At 35.4% G+C, this 24,204-nt stretch overlaps 1 protein-coding gene across 1 annotated transcript in view; it reads right to left on the reverse strand.

The window, feature by feature from the left end:
* Positions 1-24,204, reverse strand: part of khdrbs2 (KH domain containing, RNA binding, signal transduction associated 2) — a 119,019-nt gene that overhangs the window by 42,080 nt on the left and 52,735 nt on the right. Inside the window, exon 3 of the mRNA XM_056470296.1 lies at positions 24,032-24,148. Coding sequence (XP_056326271.1) covers positions 24,032-24,148 — 117 coding nt within the window. The remainder of the gene's footprint in view (positions 1-24,031; positions 24,149-24,204) is intronic.

Raw genomic sequence — 24,204 nt, forward strand, 5'->3', positions numbered from 1 at the left:
AAAGAAAATAGTATGATTAACGTATTATTTTATATTTACAGCAAATGTTTTGCTTCTATTTTTACATAAATATGTTTTGTCGCCTTGGAATTATAAGGTTCTACTTGCGTTCTAAATGATTTTGAGATATTGAGCTTCAAAGTTTTTGCATTCCATATAGCAAACAATATGTGTGTAACAGTTCTCTTTCATACATTAACATGAGAGAGACCCTAAATAACTCTAAATATAAATGATCAAAGTTCTCTTAAATTTGCAAAATGGGGTAAAAAAAACGCTAATGCAGATAGAACCTTCTAATTCTAAAATGTCATTTTCCGCTTGAAATTATAAGGTTCTATCTGGCAAATCATGAATTAAAGCCTTATTCTTCAAGAAATACAATCAGTCTGCTTATTCATTTCATTTAAAAAACGGTGTTGTAACAATATGTTGATGTATGAGAAAGTAAAATGTCTATATCAGATTTCTATAACATTTATTTAATGTTATAGAATGTTAATTTTATGTTAATTATATGTGATTAATCTGGTAATATTTATTGTTATAATTAAGACCCCATGAATTAAATGAATTATTTGCCCTTCAGGGCTTAATATCAAATTTAAAGACTTTAAAAGAAAACAGACAATGTGCAAATGAGTTGTTTAACAAAGTTTAATAAACACTGAAAAATGTTTTACTGACTATACAGTGCTCAGCATATATAAGTTCACCCCTCACAAATCTATCTTTTAAATTCGTATTTTTATTAGGAAGCGATACAATATTATATTTCTGCATTCAGTATGCATTAGATTAGTCAGTACTGAAGCCAAATCTGGAGCTTGTGTAACAAAATAACTTACGATAACGGTCCAAAAACTAGTACAGCTAAATTTGTATTTTATAGAAAAATATTAATACAAATTTTTGAAAAAGACGAAAAATGAAGAGAAGCTAAATATTTTTTTTTATTTAGTTGAAATTTTGTAGGTTGTAATTTTTCATTTTCCAATACTTAGCTTGATTTTGTAAGAATTCAATTTTTAAATATATTTGGTGACTAAAATATTATTTTAATAAATATACCCGTTTAATAAATCTGTTTTGTTTTAATGCACCAAAATGCATTGCCTTTATTCACTGAGAAATGGATAAAAAATATTAATTTGCAAAATGAGGTGTACTCAATTATGCTGAGCACTGTATATACACAAATAAAAATATCTCACATTTAATATATTACATTTGTTGACAACAGAGCAGTTTGGTGGAATGACAAAGAAAGCTGATCCTGACTGACGAAATGCTGATTGGCTCACAGAGAACCTTATAGAGCCGAGTTCGAGTTGAACTTTCTAGATAAAACCTGTTTAGATAAAAGTCTTAAAATGTAAACAACTTATACAAAAACATCATATAATGTAAATAAGTTGTTATTTAATAAGAATATGTGAATAACTCAATTTTGACAAAAATGTCAGACAGAACCTTATAAATCTAATGTTATGCTGGCTGACAATGGAAAATTAGTTCATTCCTGTTGTGACATATTAATTTAACTTGAAGTTATATGAAACATTAAAGTAAACACATTCCTTGGCTTTAATACACTTTTCTTATTATCAGTGTCTTGTAGTGCAATATCATTTAGTTTTCACATGAGAAGGTAAAGTCACACAGGTTTGTAATGACACGAAGGTGACAGAACACATCATTTTTAGGTGAACCATCCCATTAACAGTCTCATCTTTTTGAAGTGATGTTCTTGTAATGTATTTCACCAAAATGTCACGAAATGACTTTTTTTTAGCTCACATTTTATAATAATTCTCATAACGGTGTATGACAATTGTGAACAATGAAAGTCATCGACATCCTTACTCCATAACACAGATAATGGCTACACAGATACAGCAAATCATTACGTTTAAACCTGCCCGAGGGCTTTTTTTGTCAGAAATAAATTGACACTGTCACCTTTCTGATTAAATCCTGTCATGGGAAGAGCGGGAAAGGGTGATATTTCACCAAAGCACTCCGTTTCTCAATTCTCTCTGATTGCTGAAGGTGTTTTGCGGCTCTTCAGGAAACTTCAGAAAGCTTGTAATTACGGCAGCCAACATTTCTGTCTTACGCTGATTACAGTTGGCTATGGTTTCTTCTTAAATACAGGAGAGCTTTGATGTAGGGGCCATTCACATCACTGATGCAGGCCCTTCAGCTTTAATAAACACTTACCGATGCCATCTCTCTATCATGTCAAAGTGACCCAAGCACTTTTTCCATCATGCTTTTGCTTGGACGAAAGGTCAGGAGACACTTAAGCTTTCACAACATTCCCGAGAGGCGTAATCATATTTTGCGAGCCTCCGATATACGGGGCGCTGACAAATTGGCCAGATGAGATGGTTGAGGCTGTAATTTTGCGAGTAGACATAAATATATGCGTGTAGGTGTTGGCGCTGTGGGTGTTTCCAGATTGACTTAAAAATGGACAGACAGAAACAGGAGACAGAGGAAAGTCTGCCGCCTCATTTCCAGTCTTCTGGAAAACCGTTCGTCAGATGACATTTGTTCTGTTTCAAGCCTCAAAGCTTTAACTTTCCTTTTATGTCAATCCATGAAGAAAGTGTTCAGTTGTTTCAAAAGGCAGGTCTGTCTCACAGGAAGCATTTCAAAAGGCACTCAAGTAAGCATGTCTAAGCATAGCAGAATCCTCTTCAAATATGACAAAATGAAGGGTTCCTCATTTTTATTCCCGGTAAAGAACAAATAGTGAATCTGACACTTATAAGCCTGACAGTTATCCAGTGCCCCTATGGAGTTAAAGAGCTCGAAGCTTGAAGCGCTAAATAAAATTTACTCCGAAAGCTCATGGAAACAGAACTACTGCTGTTGATAAACCCTTGATTTTATCGTTCCTCCACAAAAATTAAATACACAATTTACATATTCTTTTTTTTTTTGAGATTTGCAGTCCATGAAATGTCTTTTTGCTCCGCCGGCGAATGTAATGCCTTTTTTGATTCAGTCAATTTGCTGCCCTCAGACACAAGCTGTTCATTTACCTGCACAAGGAATCACTCTGAATGCAATATTGTTGGCTTTGCTGATCCTTGGATGTACTGATTATTTCAGCTGGCCTTTCAGAAACTGAACAGACAAATCTATAGCCATAAAGATGCAAGGCGGACTCTTAATTTCATATGTATAACAAACCTGTACCAGTTCAAGGTGACTCTTTATAATGGAATACGTTTGCATTAATGATTGCCTTTGGGATTTAAAACAATCCAACAGGCTCTTGTTTGAGTTCTGCCAGAAATTTAAATAGATTTCAGACCACAGTTCATTTGCATTGTTAAAACAATGGCGGGAGTGTGTTGATAAAGCTGACAAAAAGAACATTCTGCTTGTAGAAACTCAAATCACTGTCATTTTGTATGCATAATCCTGCTTCATTTTATTCTTTTGGAAACCTTTTATTTTTTTGAGTAAGACTAATTAAATAAAAATAAGATACTGGTCTTGGTTGTTTCGATCAAATAATAATAAAAAAAAAAACAGTAAACAGTAATTATGAAACTAAACAATGTGCATAACATATGTTTAAACTCTGAGGGGGAATACATTAAGGATTAAGGCCTTAAAACTGTCTTGAATTTGCATTCAATCTGCATTGCTTGAGTACACTGTTCACTTAAGGAATTATGTAAATCAGGTAATGGTAAAACTGAGTGCACAATGTAGACACAATCTGAACAATGCAGGTTTGGAATTTAGAAATGGACATGGGCCACGAATATACTGTATGGATACTGTGCATTCTAAAAAATGCTGGGATGTCATAACCCAACCCCCATGTTGGCTCATATATGGACAAACCCAACACTGGGTTTCAACAAATCAACACTGGGTTTCAATAAACCTTTCAAATAAATTTAAGTTGTACTTTCTAATTCAGTGTTTGGATTAGTTCATATTCAACCAAACAATGGGTTACAACAACCTTGCATTTTAGAGCATGGCATCCCACTTAGGTGAAGGTGTCAAATTAAATGTATTAAAGTAATATTATTTATAAAACACCAGCAAAATATTTTACCGTGCAAAAATGTGTAAAATAACACAATTATTTTATAATAAATTATAAAATAACTTAATAACTGTAATTAAGTGTAATAGCCTAGACTTTGATTTTCATTCATTCATTTTCCTTCGGCTTAGTCCCTTATATATCAGGGGTTGCCACAGCAGAATGAACTGCCAACTACTCCGGCATATGTTTTACACAGCGGATGCTCTTCCAGCCTGAACCCAGTACTGGGAAACACTATACACTATGGCCAATTTTGTTTACCCAATTCACCTATACTGCATGTCTTTGGATTGTGGGGGAAACGGGAGCACAGGGAAAAGCATGCAAAATACACACAGAAATGCCAACTGGACAGTTGTGACTCGAACCAGCGACCTTCTTGCTGTGAAACGACTGTGCTAACCACTGAGCCACAATGCCACCCAACTTTGATTTTATGTAACGTTTTTAAATAAACATATAAAGTAAAAAAATATATACTATATGCATTCTGAAATAATGATTGGCTGTGCTATATAAAAATGACTACAGTATATCATATTGTTTTGCTTCAGTAATGAAATAACCAGGAGAATTTGTCTTGAATATGCAGTTTTTTAGAGGTCATGTGGTGTACAGAGGTAAAAAAAAAAGCCTTTCTGAAATCATAAAAAACATAGTCATCGACAGTTTGTGGCATCATCAAAAGGCACCCTGAGGCCCGTGTAGTGCTGCAGAAAAGCGAGTTTATTGCTCTTAAATGTTTGATATTTCCACCTTTTCATGGTGCGGTAGCTCAAGTTACAAAATCAAGTACACCAGAAACAAAGCAACACGCTAACAAAGCATGGCAGGGACATCAGAATAGTAAACTGAAACGCTCATATTTTCAATATCCAGAAATAGCAAAAGTACACAAATCCTTTACTCAAGTAGAAGTACAGATTCTCATGTTTAAAACGACTCTGGTATATTTTGAAGTACTGACTACACTTTTGTACTCAAGTAAAAGTAAAGAAGGACAGCCTCAAAAATGTACTTAAGTAAAAAGTATACATTACTACTTCCTGTTTTAGTTTCACGCTGGCTACTAGACCTCACATCGTATGCATAAATGAATACAAAGTAACTTTTGTTTTTGATTTTGGTGTAAAAATTGTTGCTAATTCTCAGCAGGAAAGTAGCCAAGCCGCATCACACTCTACAGTATTGCAAAACAACACTGCTCACAAATATGCCCTGTGTACCATCATCCTGACACAAAATCACAGCATTCAGCATGTAGTTTTGCTGCTTTTAGATCAAGAACAACAACTGCCATTAATGTCTATCATTACACGCACAAAAAAACTGCTATAATGAATACTTAATATATTTTACTATTTTGGGCATTAGGCTAAAGCTGCTTCATAATCTTCAAAACTAAAATCAAAATATCCCATGTCTTCAGTGTTTCTTAGTTTTTTAGAGTATATTTTCTTTAATGGGTATAGTCATTAATGCTGTTAATACATTTATTCTATGCAAAAATGTAAGGAGTAAAAGTAGAAAATTGTTAGTAAAATAAATAGTGGAATAAAGTACTGATACCAGAAAAAATCTACTTAAGTACAGTACTTCCTGTCTCTGTCAATATCTGTTCTGTTGTTGTTGTTGTTAACTGTTCTAAATTTTATTAAAACAAATTTAATGATAAAGACTTGCAATACCAGTATTCTCTCCCTTTTTTCCAAACGTCATTCAGTGTTTAAATGGTCATTCGGTGGTAAAAAAAAAATAAAACAGTATGCTTATTCTGAACTGTACCTTTAAAAATATATCAAATAACATTATTTTATATATATTAATAAAATGATTTCCACTTTAAAAATGTCTTGTAGACAAATAGGTAAAATGTAGTGGTTTGAAAAGTAATGACAAAGTAAAAATATTACAATTACAGTTAATTTACATTTGCATTTTTGGGCCTGTCCTGTAATATTTAAATGATTATTCGAGAGTTCACACTTACTGTAGCTGATAATTGATAATAATGCCTTGTTTGGCATGCTGTCCCGTGAGAAAGCCCTAAGGTCAAAAGATCCTCGAGCCCTGGGCTCCCTCCAGTTTGCAGGGCAAGAAAGGAGATTGAGTTCAGGAAGATCTCAAGAACTCCCCTGCTTATTTGTGGCTAATGACAAATGCTTTATGAGGGAAAACACTGTTGGCTTGTTATGATGCATGTCTTTGGATGGTGGGAGGAAACGGGGGAACCCGGGGGAAACCCACGCACACACGGGGAGAACATGTGAAAGAGCATTTTTCTTAGCCTCTTGTGTTTATGTTCAGTTATTCCATGCTAAAACCGATGAAAAGAACCTACAGTATTATTTGCCACAAAAGTGAAATTACTAAATGAAGACAAAGGAGGTTGAGAAAAAGGCTAATTTTAGAAGAAAATTTCAGATGGTACTTAGAAGTTATTGCATCTGAACTCTTCATGTAAACTCTGCACAGAAACGTCAACTGGCCTAAGGATTAGAACCAGTTACGTTCGAAGGAAAAAAGAGGAGGAATAGGGGAGGTGGGGGGATTCTTCAAGACAAAGGCCCAATCCCAGTTCTACCCCTTAGCCCTTCCCCTTACCCGTGAAGGGGTAGGGGTGTCCCAATTCTCTTTAGCTTGAAGGCGTAGGGCTAAGGGAAAGGGGTAAATACCCCTTCGAACGAAGATTTTTCAGGACCACACTCGAAACCAAGGGGTAAGAAAATTTCTCAGAATACACCATCTACAACAGCAGGATGGTTGTACTCGAAAGTAAGGAGATCCACAAATTAGTATTTTTTGTCATTATTACAAATTTTTACAACAAACAAGTACATGTTTTAATATATTCATAACCGCGTTCGTGTTTTACCATCACGCTAAATTTCGCTATATATAATCCATAATAATAACTCCTGTATAGCAGTTCCACAACATTCTGACACTCGATGATTCTTAAATACCCTGTCAGAAAAGTCTAGTGGTTGGGAATGAGCTTTTTACAGTGTCTGCTATAATGTTAATGTTGTTTTTGCTGTGTTTACATAGATGAATAAGGCCACTGTATATATGCCCAGTAAAGTTATGATCTTATTGCCACATTAGATCATTATGATGACATAATATATACCTTTAGTGATTTCCTGAAGATAAATACCAAAAAATAAAGCAACTGGAATAACTTCAGAAGTCGTGATCTCATATGAAGCAAGAGATCGCGATGACATATGATGACGTGTGCAGGTGCTGTAGTGCTGTTCCATTTCTTAGGGGTAAATTTTGAAGACCTTCCCTTTCACACTTGTTTTTAGGGCCATGGGGAAGGTGTAGGGGTACAAAAATATAATTGGGATTGGGCCAAAGATGACTGTCGTAGGAAGATTATGGTTAACTATAGTCACTTAGGAATCCTCTGATTGGAGAATCATGTATTACATTTACATTTAGTCATTTAGCAGACGCTTTTATCCAAAGCGACTTACAAATGAGGACAAGGAAGCAATTTACACAACTATAAGAGCGGCAGTGAACAAGTGCTATAGACAAGTTTCAGGTGTGTAAAAGTCTAAGAAGCAAAGCATTAGTAAAAATTTTTTTTTTTTTTGAGAAAGAGAGAGAGAGAGAGAGAGAGAAAGAGGGCACAGTTAGTGGTATAGCCAGAGAGGCAGTTGCAGATTAGGAAGGAAAGTGGAGACTAAACAGTTGCGTTTTTAGTCGTTTCTTGAAGACAGCAAGTGACTCTGCTGTTCTGATGTAGTTAGGGAGTTCATTCCACCAACTGGGCAGATTGAATGTGAGAGTTCGGGAAAGTGATTTCTTCCCTCTTTGGGATGGAACAACGAGGCGACGTTCATTCACAGAACGCAAGTTTCTGGAGGGCACATATATCTGCAGAAGTGAGAGCAGATACGAAGGAGCACAGCTAGAGGTCACTTTGTAAGCAAACATCAGAGCTTTGAATTTGATGCGGGCAGCAACTGGCAGCCAGTGCAAACGGGTGAGTAGCGGAGTGACATGTGCTCTTTTGGGTTCATCAAAGACCACTCGTGCTGCTGCGTTCTGAAGCAGCTGAAGAGGTTTGATAGAACTAGCTGGTAGCCCGGCTAGCAGAGAGTTGCAATAGTCCAGTTTGGAGAGGACAAGAGCTTGAACAATGAGTTGAGCTGTATGTTCAGATAGGAAGGGTCGGACCTTTCTGATGTTGTAGAGTGCAAATCTGCAAGATCGAGCAGTTCTAGAGATGTGGTCAGAGAAGTTCAGTTGGTCATCAATCATTACTCCAAGGCTTTTTACCATTTTGGATGCAGTGATGGTTGCTCCATCCATCTGGATTGAAAAGTTATGGTGAAGAGTCGGGTTGGCAGAAACTTCAAGCATTTCCGTTTTCGTGAGGTTAAGCTGGAGATGATGATCTTTCATCCAGTGTGAAATGTCTGACAGGCAGGCTGAAATGCGAGCTGGAACCGAGGGATCATCAGGGTGAAAAGAGAGGTATAGCTGGGTGTCATCAGCATAGCAGTGGTAGGAAAAACCATGTTTCTGGATGACTGTTCCTAAAGATGCCGTGTAGATAGAAAAGAGAAATGGGCCAAGCACAGAGCCCTGAGGTACCCCAGTGTTTAGATGCTGTAGGTTGGACACCTCTCCCCTCCACGACACCCTGAATGACCTGTCCGATAGGTAGGAACTGAACCATTGAATAACAGTGCCTGCGACGCCCAGTGACTCAAGCGTAGATAGCAGGATCTGGTGGTTTACAGTGTCAAAAGCAGCTGATAAATCCAGCAAGATGAGGACAGATGATTTAGAGTCTGCTTTAGCCAGTCTGAGATCCTCCATGACGAAAGAGCAGGGCAGTCTCAGTTGAGTGGCCTTTCTCAAAGCCAGATTGCTTGTTGTCCATGAGGTTGTTTTGAGTAAGAAAGTCTAGGACTTGATTGAACACTACTTTCTCCAAAATCTTGGCCATGAATGGAAGCAGGGATACCGGTCGGTAGTTTTCAAGTAGCGTTTGATCCAGGTTGGGTTTCTTTAGCAGTGGGGTTACCCTAGCCTGCTTAAATGAAGTAGGGAATAGACCAGAGTCAAGAGATGTGTTAATTATGTGAGTCAGTGTTGGTATGACTGCAGGAGAAATGGCTTGCAGGAGATGAGAGGGAATGGGATCAAGCGGACAGGTGGTTGCATGGCTAGATAGCACAAGATTGGACACCTCAGACTCAGAGAGCTGGGAAAAAGAGGTGAGTGTGTGTGGTGTTGGTGGTGTATCTTGCGTGTTTGTTGTAGGTGCAGCAAATTGAGCACTGATTTTTGCAGTTTTGGTGCAGAAGAATGTAAGTCATCAGTAGTGAGTGTGGAGGATGCGGGTGGAGGAGGAGGATAGAGGAGGGAGGAAAATGTTTTAAAAAGTAAGCGAGGATTGGTGGCACTGTTGACTTTCTGACGGAAGTATGTCTGCTTTGCAGAAGTAACCTCAGTCGAGAAAGAGGACAGAAGAGTTTGGTATGTTATGAGCTGTTCAGGATTTTTAGTTTTCCGCCAACTTCTCTCAGCAGCCCGAAGTTTTGAGCGATGCTCACGGAGAACATCAGAGAGCCAGGGTGCAGGAGGACTGGCTCGGGTTGGTCTGGATGTGAGAGGGCATAGTCTGTCTAGACATGATGTTAGCGTGGAGCAGAGTGTATCAGTGGCACTGTTCGTATCAAGTGCAGAGAGTTTGCAAGATGGAGGAAGAGAGTTAGAAACAATGGTGGATAGTCTATTGGGTGAGAGAGAGCGTAGGTTTCTGCGAAAGGCAACTAGAGTTGGAGTGTGTGGCGGCTCAGGAGTAATGTGGATGTTGAGAGAGAGAAGGAAATGATCCGATGTATTAGCTAATGCGGGTCCAGCCATGGTCAATCATAAGCACATGATCCTCTTGAAATTAGTTTATAAATAAACTTTACTTGTGCTTATGACAGGATTTTTTTTCTACTACACAAATAATGCATTTTAGTGAATGTCTTCGATATATTATTGTGAAATTGCACAATAGTGAATTAAAGAAACAAAAAAAGTAAGAAAACACATTCTAATGTGTGGGTGAAATTAGAGCAATATTATACATTAGCTTTTAGATGCCTGAAAACAATTTCCTTCCTTTCGCATGCAAAACATGAGATAAATCATGCTTTTAGTAATGAAATCACATTAACATATCCATAAGCAAATATGGTGCACTTTACAGAGCTTCAATTATATAGAAAGGAAATATTTGCACTGAAAGGAAAATTTAAATTTCTCGTCACAGAGCTAAAGCGGAGCACATCTGTAGCTCCTTATTTAAAATAGATTGCAGGTGGTAAATGTATAAAACAAGGCTTGGCTCTGAACACATTTTGCTTTCAGAGACCAAATGAGGACAAAATAGCTTTGGTTTAAATAATTCATACTACACTCTCAGGTAACTGCAAATGCATTGCTGATTACACAAACAGAAAGTTTCTGTTGACTTTGTAGAATCCTTCAGGTAACAAAGTCTAATTTTATCTTGACATTGTTGGGATTGCTCCAGCTCTGAAATATTATTGATTAAACAACATTCAACAGTGTTGCAAATATGCACACATCAACTGAATGGCATATTAATAAGGCAAGTCTCCATGCTTCACTTGAGCCTAACAACAACCCTTAGTAGTGGTCACATCGCTGTAGCACACAAACCTTGCTTTGCTTATTGCTTTATTTCATTTCGCACGCTGCATGAAAGAAAACTAATATTTGCTGGATACGAATGTTTTTCATCCAGTGGCCCTGCATTCAATAAAAAATATTGAAATGAACATTTTATTGAGCTGGGGAATTCAGGATGGCCCATTATCAGATGACAGGAGCAGCAAAGCGAGAAATATTACATTTGGAGTGATTCTCTGGCTTAGGTAAATGACCAGCGTGTCTCTCAGGGCAGCTGTTTGGCTGAAGAACAAAATGCCATTTCGAAACATCACACTCACAATCGCTCAGTCCAAAGCACACGTTTAAAATAGAGCCACTGAGCAAGCTGTATACTATGAATAGTTTCAAAAGCTCATTTATGACCTACACTGAACACTCTCAGAAAAAAATGGTACAATGTTGTACCGAAGAAGGTACAAACCCTTGTCACAGGGGGAGTACCTATTTATGGAACAGAATTGTACCTTAAGACAAAGAAACAAATTTGTACTATTGCAGTTTGTACCTTTAAGGACATGATTTGTACCATGGGAAACCAAAATGTACCTTTTTTGTTCCTTCATCAAAGGTACAAATCTGATCTGTGAAGGTACCACTACAGTGACAAGACACTTTGTACCTTAACAGTGTCAAATGTGTTTCTTCAAGAACTATTTAAAAGCAATTTGCTATATCCAAAATGTGTCATTTTATTTCAGTAAATATAAAACATCAAAAACATTTTAAAACAATATTTAAAAAAAAACTGTTTATTTTTGAGTAAATGCACCTTTTCCATTTACAATAAAGAATAAAAAACACTTTAACATAAATCAAAAGATCTATTTTTTGCTTAACATTTCTCAACACTTTTCACAAAAATGTTACAGAAATACATTCCCCCATGTACTTTTTTTTCTCCAGTTTTCAAACAATACCTTTGTAATCACTTAAAAGTTCATTTAATTTACTTAATGTTAAAATTCAAATAGAATTATGCAAAAGTATAGTAATGAGATATACACAATGTTTGATTTGTTTTACAATACTAAAATGTGTGCATGAACACTTTGCATATGCAGGACTTTTGCCAGCTCACGAGCGTAATGGAAATCAAACGCCAAAAGGTGCGGATATCAATAATGAAACTGCATTCATCAGAAAACGCTTATTAAATGTCTATTAAAAATGCCTTAACTGATTAGTTTACAATACCTATAGTTTTGTTTAACCAGTTGTTTTGGATCATAGAACTTAATAATTAATGGTAATGATTTTTTTTTAATATGCTTTTAAATGATGATTCATGTTTTAATATGGAAATTATTCATAAAATCACTTTGCCTTTCCAGTAATATTTATTTTCATAGATATTGTAATAAAGAAGGAGTTGTCCAACACGTATGTACCTTTTTTATGAGAACAGTTGTGTACCTTCCTTTCAATTGTACCATAAAAGTTACAGAACAGTATCATTAGAGGTCTTTTATGTACCATAAGGTACAATTTTTACAAAGGTACAAAACTGTTCCTTAAGGAACATTATTTGTATCACCATGTACCTTTTTTTCTGGAAGTGTAGAAGAAATTTAAAATGAAAATGAATAGTTAAGTTTACAGTAAAATGGTAGCTGTGGTGACCAGAATTTTACTGTTATAAATAAACTGTAAAAGAAATTTCAAAATAGTTTTTTTTTAAACTACTGTATTTAATTAATTTACAAATTTGTATGCATTTCAAATGAACTTAACCAATGAGACAAAAAAGAACTATAGTAATGTCTCCAACAACAACAGCAACAACAACAACAAATATAAAAAGTGAAGTGTCATGCAATTTATGCATGCTCCGCTGACAGTCAGTTTGCGCTTATTCATCGTATAAAGTATGAAAACGCTGTTAACCAGGTAACAGATTTTTCCTGTAGCATTTTTTCAGATTTTCTGCATTAAAATCACTGACATTTTTCCAGTTCAGAGATATAGTTATTAACTCTGTACTCTCTAGACTAATTCCTCTTCTCATTTAAATGTTTGTTTCATCTAAAACATGCACTGACTTATTTTCCAAAGCTACTTGTATAGTGCAATTATGTCAAAGAGACAAAAGTGTGCACACATTTCTCACATGCTGCTGTTACTATAATTTCTGTTTGGTTTATATGGTCATTTTAAGTAATTTGGTGGGCTGAGGTGAGCAAATTTTTCTTTAGTCTTATCAAAAGTTTTTTTTTTTTTCAAATTATAAATGCTCTTGGCTTGTTTGGTTTCTGTTGTTCATGGCCCATTATCCTATGGTGTAAGAGTTTGCTCATATCTATCCTAAAGTATGTCCAATGTTTGTTTTAATGAATCGCTACAATTAGAACCAGCTTCAAATTCTCTACAGTGCAATTAAAAAGTGTGATTTATAGTCAGTTTTTTTTAATGTGGTGTTTGTTAGGTTGCGATTAATGTAAAGTGTGAGAAGTTGTCATATCAACATTCAAATTTGTGTGGTTTTTCATATAGTGGTCTACTTAGTTTATTTTTAAAAAGATAGATTTTTTAATTTAGCAAAATGTACGATAACACTTTATTTTGATGGTCCATTTGAGTATTAGTTACGGTGGCCGAGAGAGCTTAACATGCTGCAATTTAAGAAAGCACATGCAATTACAAGAAACATCAGCAAATAAAGAAATGATCTTCATCAATTTGACAGCACACGTGTTCCAGATTCTCACAACACAAACAACTTAAGAAACGCGCAGCAATTGGTCACAACACAAACAACTGAAGAAACGTGCTGCTATTAGTCACGACACTTGCAAATATCCATGCAACACAACGGAAATGTTTGGAGGGGACCCAAAACCATGACAGCGCGTTACGCTCTCTCAGCCACTGTAATTAATAGACTGTCTGCTTAATATCTGTTGATACTGCTCCTTCAACAGACATTTAACTATCTACAAGAAACTTTGAAAGTACACGTCAACTTACACTAACCCTAACCTTGACCCCAACCTAATCATACACTTATAATCTAATTAGAATTAGTTGATATGTACAGTAGATGCAATGTAACTTTAACTCAACGGACTATCAAAATAAAGTGTGAGCAAATGTACAGTCAGTGTATGTTCTCTTTACATCTATACACTGTATACTACAATGTCTGAGTTTAAGCTCTTCCATATGTCTCTAAAATATTAATATCAACACAAAATATACTAAATTAAAAGAAGAAAGAAAACTGTGCTTGTCAAACCATTTCATAAAGTCACAGCTTCCATGCTTCATATTATGCAGGGTTTATATTTTACACTTTGTGAATTGGTGTCAGTAAAACTCACTCAATCATAAGTGAAAAACATTGACAATTAAAGTAGCAAACTGCTCCTTTATGTAAATACCACTAAACTGTTTTGCTACCGTAGTCCTGTGTGTGCTACAATACATACAAGTGAGAGTGGTCTCTATCATGATATTGTTTGTGATTTCTCTTTGCCAGAATGTGTATAATGTCAGTACTGTAAATGCAAAAAACAGCAGATCCTCCTCTATCTAGGAGCATATAGTGCATGTAATGATCTTCAGTCTTGGGCTTTGTGCTCTGTCAGCCGCTGCAAAGGCTTGTTGAACTCACAGAAATGAAAGTTTTACAGGATTTAAAATCCACTCTGCTCTGCAATAGATTGATAGATATAACAGTACTGTATATATAGACGTTCACCATGCTTATAGGTAAATAATACATATGACATGAGAAGGGAGAGTTAGATATTCTGAATTATAAGATTAATTGAAACTGTCATAAAATGTCAAATGTTACAAAAACGTATGACTTTTTACTACATGTACATTTAAATCACAAACATATTCAGGCCAGTAGCCAGCTTATTGAAAGGGGTATTTTAGTGGTATTTTAAGCACAATTGATCATAACCACACTTTTTGATGTATCAAAAATATTTCTTACCATTTTGCCAAATTACTTACCATACTATTTTAAGTGTTTATTTACAAATGTATATTTAAACTGTAAGTTTTATATAACAGTTTTATAAATAATCTTAAGATTAGCATTTTAACTTAAAAAATTTAGAATAAAGAAATATGAAAGGAGGGCAACATGGCATTTCTGTCTGGAGTTTGCATGTTCTCCCCGTGTTCGTGTAGGTTTCCTCCAGATGCTCCGTTTTCCCCCAAAAGTCCAAAGACATGCACTATAAATGAATTGAGTGAGCTAAATTGTCCGTAGTATATGAGTGTGAATGAGAGTGTATGGGGGTTTCTCAGTGATGGGTTGCAGTTGGAAAGGCATCTGCTGCGTAAAACATATGCTGGATAAGTTGGCAGTTCATTCCGCTGTAGCGACCCGATTAATAAAGGGTCTGAGCCGAAAAAAAGAAAATTAATGAATGAATATGAAAAGGTACTTATTTTTAAAATACAATTTTATTATCACCTATCATTAAATTCTTTTTTAGGGATCTGAAGCCTATACGCAAATAACAAATTGGCCAGTACATTTAACTTTCCTCATTCAGAATTTGGCCATTTGAATAATTCACATATAATATTCAAAGAAAATAATAATAATTATCCAACAGAAGATTCCTCTTGGTCTTAAAGCCTTCTTTGATTGGTTAGTCTCACAATTTATGATAGCATAGAAGTCAAACATAGGATAGACTAACTGAGCAATTCTCAACCTTTGTCAGTGCGAGGTGGGTCTTTCGCACCACCCAAACCCCCCTGGCTATGAGCCTGATATTACTTAAAATGAGTAAAATACATAATTTCAATATAACATTACGATAAAACACTAAAATAAAGGGTAACACTTTATAATAACTACACACCACGAATCATTTATTAAGCATTAGCAAATAGTTAATTCATTATCTGATAAGCATTAATAAACGTTAGTAAGCAGTTTAGAACTGCAGCTACAAATGCTGTATTCTTGACTTATAAGCACCTATATAATGTGCTTAATAATTGTATTTTCATACTTAGTTAATGATTTATTTTTCATTACTAAACTAAGTATTGCATTATTTACAAACCAGTTGTATTTAAGAGTAGTTGAGGGTTTTTAGGATCATTCAGAATGGGTTAGTAAATGATTAATAAACTATTGAAATCAACATTTACATATCTTATTATTCAGGCATATACTAATAGTTAACTAATATGTTAATAAATGCTTTATTAACTCAACTTCATGCAATTTTATGACCTAATCTAAAGTGAGGACTATTTATGGACTATTTATGCTTTATAAATCCCTTATAAATGACAAATAAAGGCTCAGAATCAAATGAACATTAATCTTTGCAATCTTTTCTAAAAAAATAAAATTACTGTAAAGTTTAAACATTGCCAATTAACAGGAGTGTCAAAATACGACATAAATCTGAATAAAACAACAACAACAATATATTAATTTAACAATATAATAAGATACAATGTTTAAACTCTACAGTTATTTTATTTTCGATAAGGTTGCAAAGGTTTATTTTTCATTTGAAGTACAGTTTTATTTGTGTCTGTTTAAATGAAAAGGAATGAATAATGTCATTTTTCCTGTTTAGAATTTAACTGAGCCTTTATTTGTCATTTATAAGGGATTTATAAAGCATAAACAGTCCTCACTTTAGATTAGGTCACAAAACTAGATGAAATTGAGTTAATAAAGCATTTATTAACATACATAGTAACCCTTAATATATGCCTGAATTACAAAACGTTGATTTCAATAGTTTATTATGGTGGCTTGAAAAGCCAGCATATTGTTATCTATCTTAAACTTATTATTATTATGGTGGCTTGAAAAGCCAGCATACTGTTATCTATCTTAAACTTATTATTCTTCTTCTTCTTCTTCTTCTTCTTCTTCTTCTTCTTATTCTTCTGAGACTAATTTCTAAGTGTATCTCCTCCTAGGCCTTTCAAGCTACATACTTCAAACTTTCGTCAAACCTTCAAACTGGTCTGACTCGGGTTGCTATATCTTTTCTAACTGATCCGACCTTGGGTTTTCCGAAAAACGACCCAGAAAAATCCCAAAAGTCCCATTGACTTAACATTGGGTCAAACTTTGTGAGCTCATAACTCTGCATCAGACTGTCCTACAGACTTCTAACTGGACTCATTTAACTCAGTCTAGCCAGCAGCCAATAACTGATGACTTTTTAACTTACTAGCCACTCCCTAGCAACCACTTACAGCACCCTAGCAACTGTCCCATAGACTTCCATTGTAAAAGACTCCCATTTACTTAACATTGGATCAACCTTTGTGAGCTCATAACTCTGCATCAGACTGTCCTACAGACTAGAGTCTGGCCTCATTCAACTCAGTCTAGCCAGCAGCCAATCCCTGATTACCTTTAAACTTACTAGCCACTCCCTAGCAACCAATTTCAGCACCCTAGCAACTGTCCCAGAGACTGTGACTAGCTTTTCTAACACACGCTAACAGTTTTAACATCCTACTGACATGCTAATCTTGCTAGAAAGGTGCTAGCAACACGATAGTGACATGCTAGTCATGCTAGTAACATGCTAATTCATGCTAGAATCATGCTAACAACATGCTAATTCATGCTAGAAACAAGCTGACTCATGCTAGAATCATGCTAGTTACATGCTAATTAATGCTAGAATCATGCTAGTTACATGCTAATTCATGCTAGAAACATGCTAATTCATGCTAGAATCATGCTAACAACATGCTAATTCATGCTAGAAACATGCTAGTAACATGCTAATTCATGCTAGAAACATGCTAGTAACATGCTAATTCAGGCTAGAATCATGTTAATAACATGCTAATTCATGCTAGAATCATGCTAGTAACATGCTAATTCATGCTAGAATCATGCTAGTAACATGCTAATTCATGCTAGAAACATGCTAGTAACATGCTAATTCATGCTAGAATCATGCTAGTAACATGCTAATTCATGCTAGAAACATGCTAGTAGCATGCTAATTCATGCTAGAAACATGCTAGTAACATGCTAATCCATGCTAGAATCATGCTAGTAACATGCTAATTCATGCTAGAATCATGCTAGTAACATGCTAATTCATGCTAGAATCATGCTAGTAACATGCTAATTCATGCTAGAATCATGCTAGTAACATGCTAATTCATACTAGAAACATGCTAGTAACATGCTAATTCATGCTAGAATCATGCTAATAACATGCTAATTCATGCTAGAAACATGCTAATTCATGCTAGAATCATGCTAATAACATGCTAATTCATGCTAGAAACATGCTAGTAACATGCTAATTAATGCTAGAAACATGCTAGTAACATGCTAATTCATGCTAGAATCATGCTAGTAACATGCTAATTCATGCTAGAAACATGCTAGTAACATGCTAATTCATGCTAGAATCATGCTAATAACATGCTAATTCATGCTAGAATCATGCTAGTAACATGCTAATTCATGCTAGAATCATGCTAGTAACATGCTAATTCATGCTAGAATCATGCTAGTAACATGCTAATTCATGCTAGAATCATGCTAATTCATGCTAGAATCATGCTAGTTACATGCTAATCCATGCTAGAATCATGCTAGTAACATGCTAATTCATGCTAGAATCATGCTAGTAACATGCTAATTCATGCTAGAATCATGCTAGAAACATGCTAATTCATGCTAGAATCATGCTAGAAACATGCTACTTCATGCTATAATCATGCTAATAGCATGCTAATTCATGCTAGAATCATGCTAGTAACATGCTAATTCATGCTAGAATCATGCTAGTAACATGCTAATTCATGCTAGAAACATGCTAGTAACATGCTAATTCATGCTAGAATCATGCTAGTAACATGCTAATTCATGCTAGAATCATGCTAATAACATGCTAATTCATGCTAGAAACATGCTAATTCATGCTACAATCATGCTAATAACATGCTAAATCATGCTAGAAACATGCTAGTAACATGCTAATTCATGCTAGAAACATGCTAGTAACATGCTAACTCATGCTAGAAACATGGTAGTAACATGCTAATTCATGCTAGAATCATGCTAATTCATGCTAGAAACATGCTAGTAACATGCTAATTCATGCTAGAATCATGCTAGTTACATGCTAATTTATGTTAGAATCATGCTAGTTACTTGCTAATTCATGCTAGTAACATGCTAATTCAGACTCGGCTTTTCAAGCCACCATAAAGTTTGTCCTCAAACTTTAATATCTAGTTATGGTGGCTTGAAAAGCCAGCATACTGTTATCTATCTTAAACTTATTATTCTTCTTCTTCTTCTTCTTCTTCTTCTTCTTCTTCTTCTGAGACTAATTTCTAAGTGTATCTCCTCCTAGGCCTTTCAAGCTACATACTTCAAACTTTCGTCAAACCTTCAAACTGGTCTGACTCGAGTTGCTATATCTTTTCTAACTGATCCGACTTTGGGTTTTCCGAAAAACGACCCAGAAAAATCCCAAAAGTCCCATTGACCTAACATTGGGTCAAACTTTGTGAGCTCATAACTCTGCATCAGACTGTCCTACAGACTTCTAACTGGACTCATTTAACTCAGTCTAGCCAGCAGCCAATAACTGATGACTTTTTAACTTACTAGCCACTCCCTAGCAACCAATTTCAGCACCCTAGCAACTGTCCCATAGACTTCCATTGTAAAAGACTCCCATTTACTTAACATTGGATCAACCTTTGTGAGCTCATAACTCTGCATCAGACTGTCCTACAGACTAGAGTCTGGCCTCATTCAACTCAGTCTAGCCAGCAGCCAATCACTGATTACCTTTAAACTTACTAGCCACTCCCTAGCAACCAATTTCAGCACCCTAGCAACTGTCCCAGAGACTGTGACTAGCTATTCTAACACACGCTAACAGTTTTAACATCCTACTGACATGCTAATCTTGCTAGAAAGGTGCTAGCAACACGATAGTGACATGCTAGTCATGCTAGTAACATGCTAATTCATGCTAGAATCATGCTAACAACATGCTAATTCATGCTAGAAACAAGCTGATTCACGCTAGAATCATGCTAGTAACATGCTAGTTACATGCTAATTAATGCTAGAATCATGCTAGTTACATGCTAATTCATGCTAGAAACATGCTAATTCATGCTAGAAACATGCTAACAACATGCTAATTCATGCTAGAAACATGCTAGTAACATGCTAATTCATGCTAGAAACATGCTAGTAACATGCTAGAATCATGCTAGTAACATGCTAATTCATGCTAGAATCATGCTAGTAACATGCTAATCCATGCTAGAATCATGCTAGTAACATGCTAATTCATGCTAGAATCATGCTAGTAACATGCTAATCCATGCTAGAATCATGCTAGTAACATGCTAATTCATGCTAGAATCATGCTAGTAACATGCTAATTCATGCTAGAAACATGCTAGTAACATGCTAATTCATGCTAGAATCATGCTAGTTACATGCCAATCCATGCTAGAAACATGCTAGTAACATGCTAATTCATGCTAGAATCATGCTAGTAACATGCTAATTCATGCTAGAATCATGCTAGTAACATGCTAATTCATGCTAGAATCATGCTAGTAACATGCTAATTCATGCTAGAATCATGCTAATAACATGCTAATTCATGCTAGAATCATGCTAGTAACATGCTAATTCATGCTAGAAACATGCTAGTAACATGCTAATTCATGCAAGAATCATGCTAGTAACATGCTAATTCATGCTAGAATCATGCTAATAACATGCTAATTCATGCTAGAATCATGCTAATAACATGCTAATTCATGCTAGAATCATGCTAGTAACATGCTAATTCATGCTAGAAACATGCTAGTAACATGCTAATTCATGCTAGAATCATGCTAGTAACATGCTAATTCATGCTAGAATCATGCTAATAACATGCTAATTCATGCTAGAATCATGCTAATTCATGCTAGAATCATGCTAACATGCTAAATCCTGCTAGAAACATGCTAGTAACATGCTAATTCATGCTAGAAACATGCTAGTAACATGCTAATTCATGCTAGAATCATGCTAGTAACATGCTAATTCATGCTAGAAACATGCTAGTAACATGCTAACTCATGCTAGAAATATGCTAGTAACATGCTAATTCATGCTAGAATCATGCTAATTCATGCTAGAAACATGCTAGTAACATGCTAATTCATGCTAGAAACATGTTAGTAACATGCTAATTCATGCTAGAATCATGCTAGTTACATGCTAATTTATGTTAGAATCATGCTAGTTACTTGCTAATTCATGCTAGTAACATGCTAATTCAGACTCGGCTTTTCAAGCCACCATAAAGTTTGTCCTCAAACTTTAATATCTAGTTCTTCTTCTTCTTCTTCTGAGACTAATTTCTAAGTGTATCTCCTCCTAGGCCTTTCAAGCTACATACTTCAAACTTTCGTCAAACCTTCAAACTGGTCTGACTCGGGTTGCTATATCTTTTCTAACCGATCCGACCTTGGGTTTTCCGAAAAACGACCCAGAAAAATCCCAAAAGTCCCATTGACTTAACATTGGGTCAAACTTTGTGAGCTCATAACTCTGCATCAGACTGTCCTACAGACTTCTAACTGGACTCATTTAACTCAGTCTAGCCAGCAGCCAATAACTGATGACTTTTTAACTTACTAGCCACTCCCTAGCAACCACTTACAGCACCCTAGCAACTGTCCCATAGACTTCCATTGTAAAAGACTCCCATTGACTTAACATTGGATCAACCTTTGTGAGCTCATAACTCTGCATCAGACTGTCCTACAGACTAGAGTCTGGCCTCATTCAACTCAGTCTAGCCAGCAGCCAATCACTGATTACCTTTAAACTTACTAGCCACTCCCTAGCAACCAATTTCAGCACCCTAGCAACTGTCCCAGAGACTGTGACTAGCTATTCTAACACACGCTAACAGTTTTAACATCCTACTGACATGCTAATCTTGCTAGAAAGGTGCTAGCAACACGATAGTGACATGCTAGTCATGCTAGTAACATGCTAATTCATGCTAGAAACATGCTAGTAACATGCTAATTCATGCTGGAATCATGCTAGTAACATGCTAATTCATGCTAGAATCATGCTAATAACATGCTAATTCATGCTAAAAACATGCTAATTCATGCTAGAATCATGGTAATAACATGCTAAATCATGCTAGAAACATGCTAGTAACATGCTAATTAATGCTAGAATCATGCTAGTAACATGCTAATTCATGCTAGAAACATGCTAGTAACATGCTAATTCATGCTAGAATCATGCTAATAACATGCTAATTCATGCTAGAAACATGCTAGTAACATGCTAATTCATGCTAGAATCATGCTAGTTACATGCTAATCCATGCTAGAATCATGCTAGTAACATGCTAATTCATGCTAGAATCATGCTAGTAAAATGCTAATTAATGCTAGAATCATGCTAGTAACATGCTAATTCATGCTAGAATCATGCTAATAACATGCTAATTCATGCTAGAATCATGCTAGTAACATGCTAAATCATGCTAGAATCATGATAGTAACATGCTAATTCATGCTAGAAACATGCTAGTAACATGCTAATTCATGCTAGAATCATGCTAGTAACATGCTAATTCATGCTAGAATCATGCTAATAACATGCTAATTCATGCTAGAAACATGCTAATTCATGCTAGAATCATGCTAGAAACATGCTAATTCATGCTAGAATCATGCTAGTAACATGCTAATTCATGCTAGAAACATGCTAGTAACATGCTAATTCATGCTAGAATCATGCTAGTTACATGCTAAATCATGCTAGAATCATGCTAGTAACATGCTAATTCATGCTAGAACGATGCTAATTCATGCTAGAATCATGCTAGTAACATGCTAATTAATGCTAGAATCATGCTAGTAACATGCTAATTCATGCTAGAATCATGCTAATAACATGCTAATTCATGCTAGAATCATGCTAATAACATGCTAATTCATGCTAGAATCATGCTAGTAACATGCTAATTCATGCTAGAAACATGCTAGTAACATGCTAATTCATGCTAGAATCATGCTAGTAACATGCTAATTCATGCTAGAATCATGCTAATAACATGCTAAGTCATGCTAGAAACATGCTAATCCATGCTAGAATCATGCTAATAACATGCTAAATCATGCTAGAAACATGCTAGTAACATGCTAATTCATGCTAGAAACATGCTAGTAACATGCTAATTCTTGCTAGAATCATGCTAGCAACATGCTATTTCATGCTAGAAACATGCTAGTAACATGCTAACTCATGCTAGAAACATGCTAATTCATGCTAGAATCATGCTAATTCATGCTAGAAACATGCTAGTAACATGCTAATTCATGCTAGAATCATGCTAGTTACATGCTAATTTATGTTAGAATCATGCTAGTTACTTGCTAATTCATGCTAGTAACATGCTAACTCATGCTAGAAACATGCTAGTAACATGCTAATTCATGCTAGAATCATGCTAATTCATGCTAGAATCATGCTAGTTACATGCTAATTTATGTTAGAATCATGCTAGTTACTTGCTAATTCATGCTAGTAACATGCTAATTCAGACTCGGCTTTTCAAGCCACCATAAAGTTTGTCCTCAAACTTTAATATCTAGTTAATCATTTACTAACTCATTCCGAATGATCCTAAAAAGTGTGATCCTAAAAATCCTTTATAGTGTGTAGTTATTATAAAGTGTTACCGAATTGGGTAATTATTATGAAATTAAAATAAGGTAAATTCTAAAATTAGAAGTCATAATTATCTTTTTATCTTTAACTTTTTAATCACAGTTAATGACCTTGTAAGTTGCAATACCATCTTTTATCTCATAATTATGACTAAGAAATATATAATTTCAATATAATTATCATATAAAGATTAAAAAAACTTACACTGTCCAATAATTATGACTATTAATCTCATTTGTCTTATGTGACGAATGTCTCCACTCAATTTATAATCTAATAAGCTTTCTTATAGACAATAAGTTGACAAATGATTTAATGCAGGTTATTTAAATGCAGGCATTTCTGCAAGCCATGAGCACTCAGTTTTAAAGTTAATATCTGCCTATTTACTCATGGCATTCATGAAAAAAATAAAATAAATTACAGTCCAACAAATTAAACCAATAATTCACTAAGCATTTAAAACCTGCAATGCATGCGGTAGACAGGAAGAGAAATAAGTGAGTTGTTGCCAGTCATCTTACCTTGCCTTTATCCCTCATTGAACCCTTGCCAAGGATGGACATCTTTGCTCCCGTTTCCTCTTGTAATCTTTTCATGGAATTGCCCCTGGGCCCCAGCAGTTTCCCAACAAAATTAAACTGTAATAGAGGAGAGAAAAGGCAATACGGTTGGTCTCTCACACTGCCTGCATCCT

This window comes from Danio aesculapii, chromosome 13, assembly GCF_903798145.1.
Source record: "Danio aesculapii chromosome 13, fDanAes4.1, whole genome shotgun sequence".
Taxonomy (NCBI): Eukaryota; Metazoa; Chordata; class Actinopteri; order Cypriniformes; family Danionidae; genus Danio; species Danio aesculapii.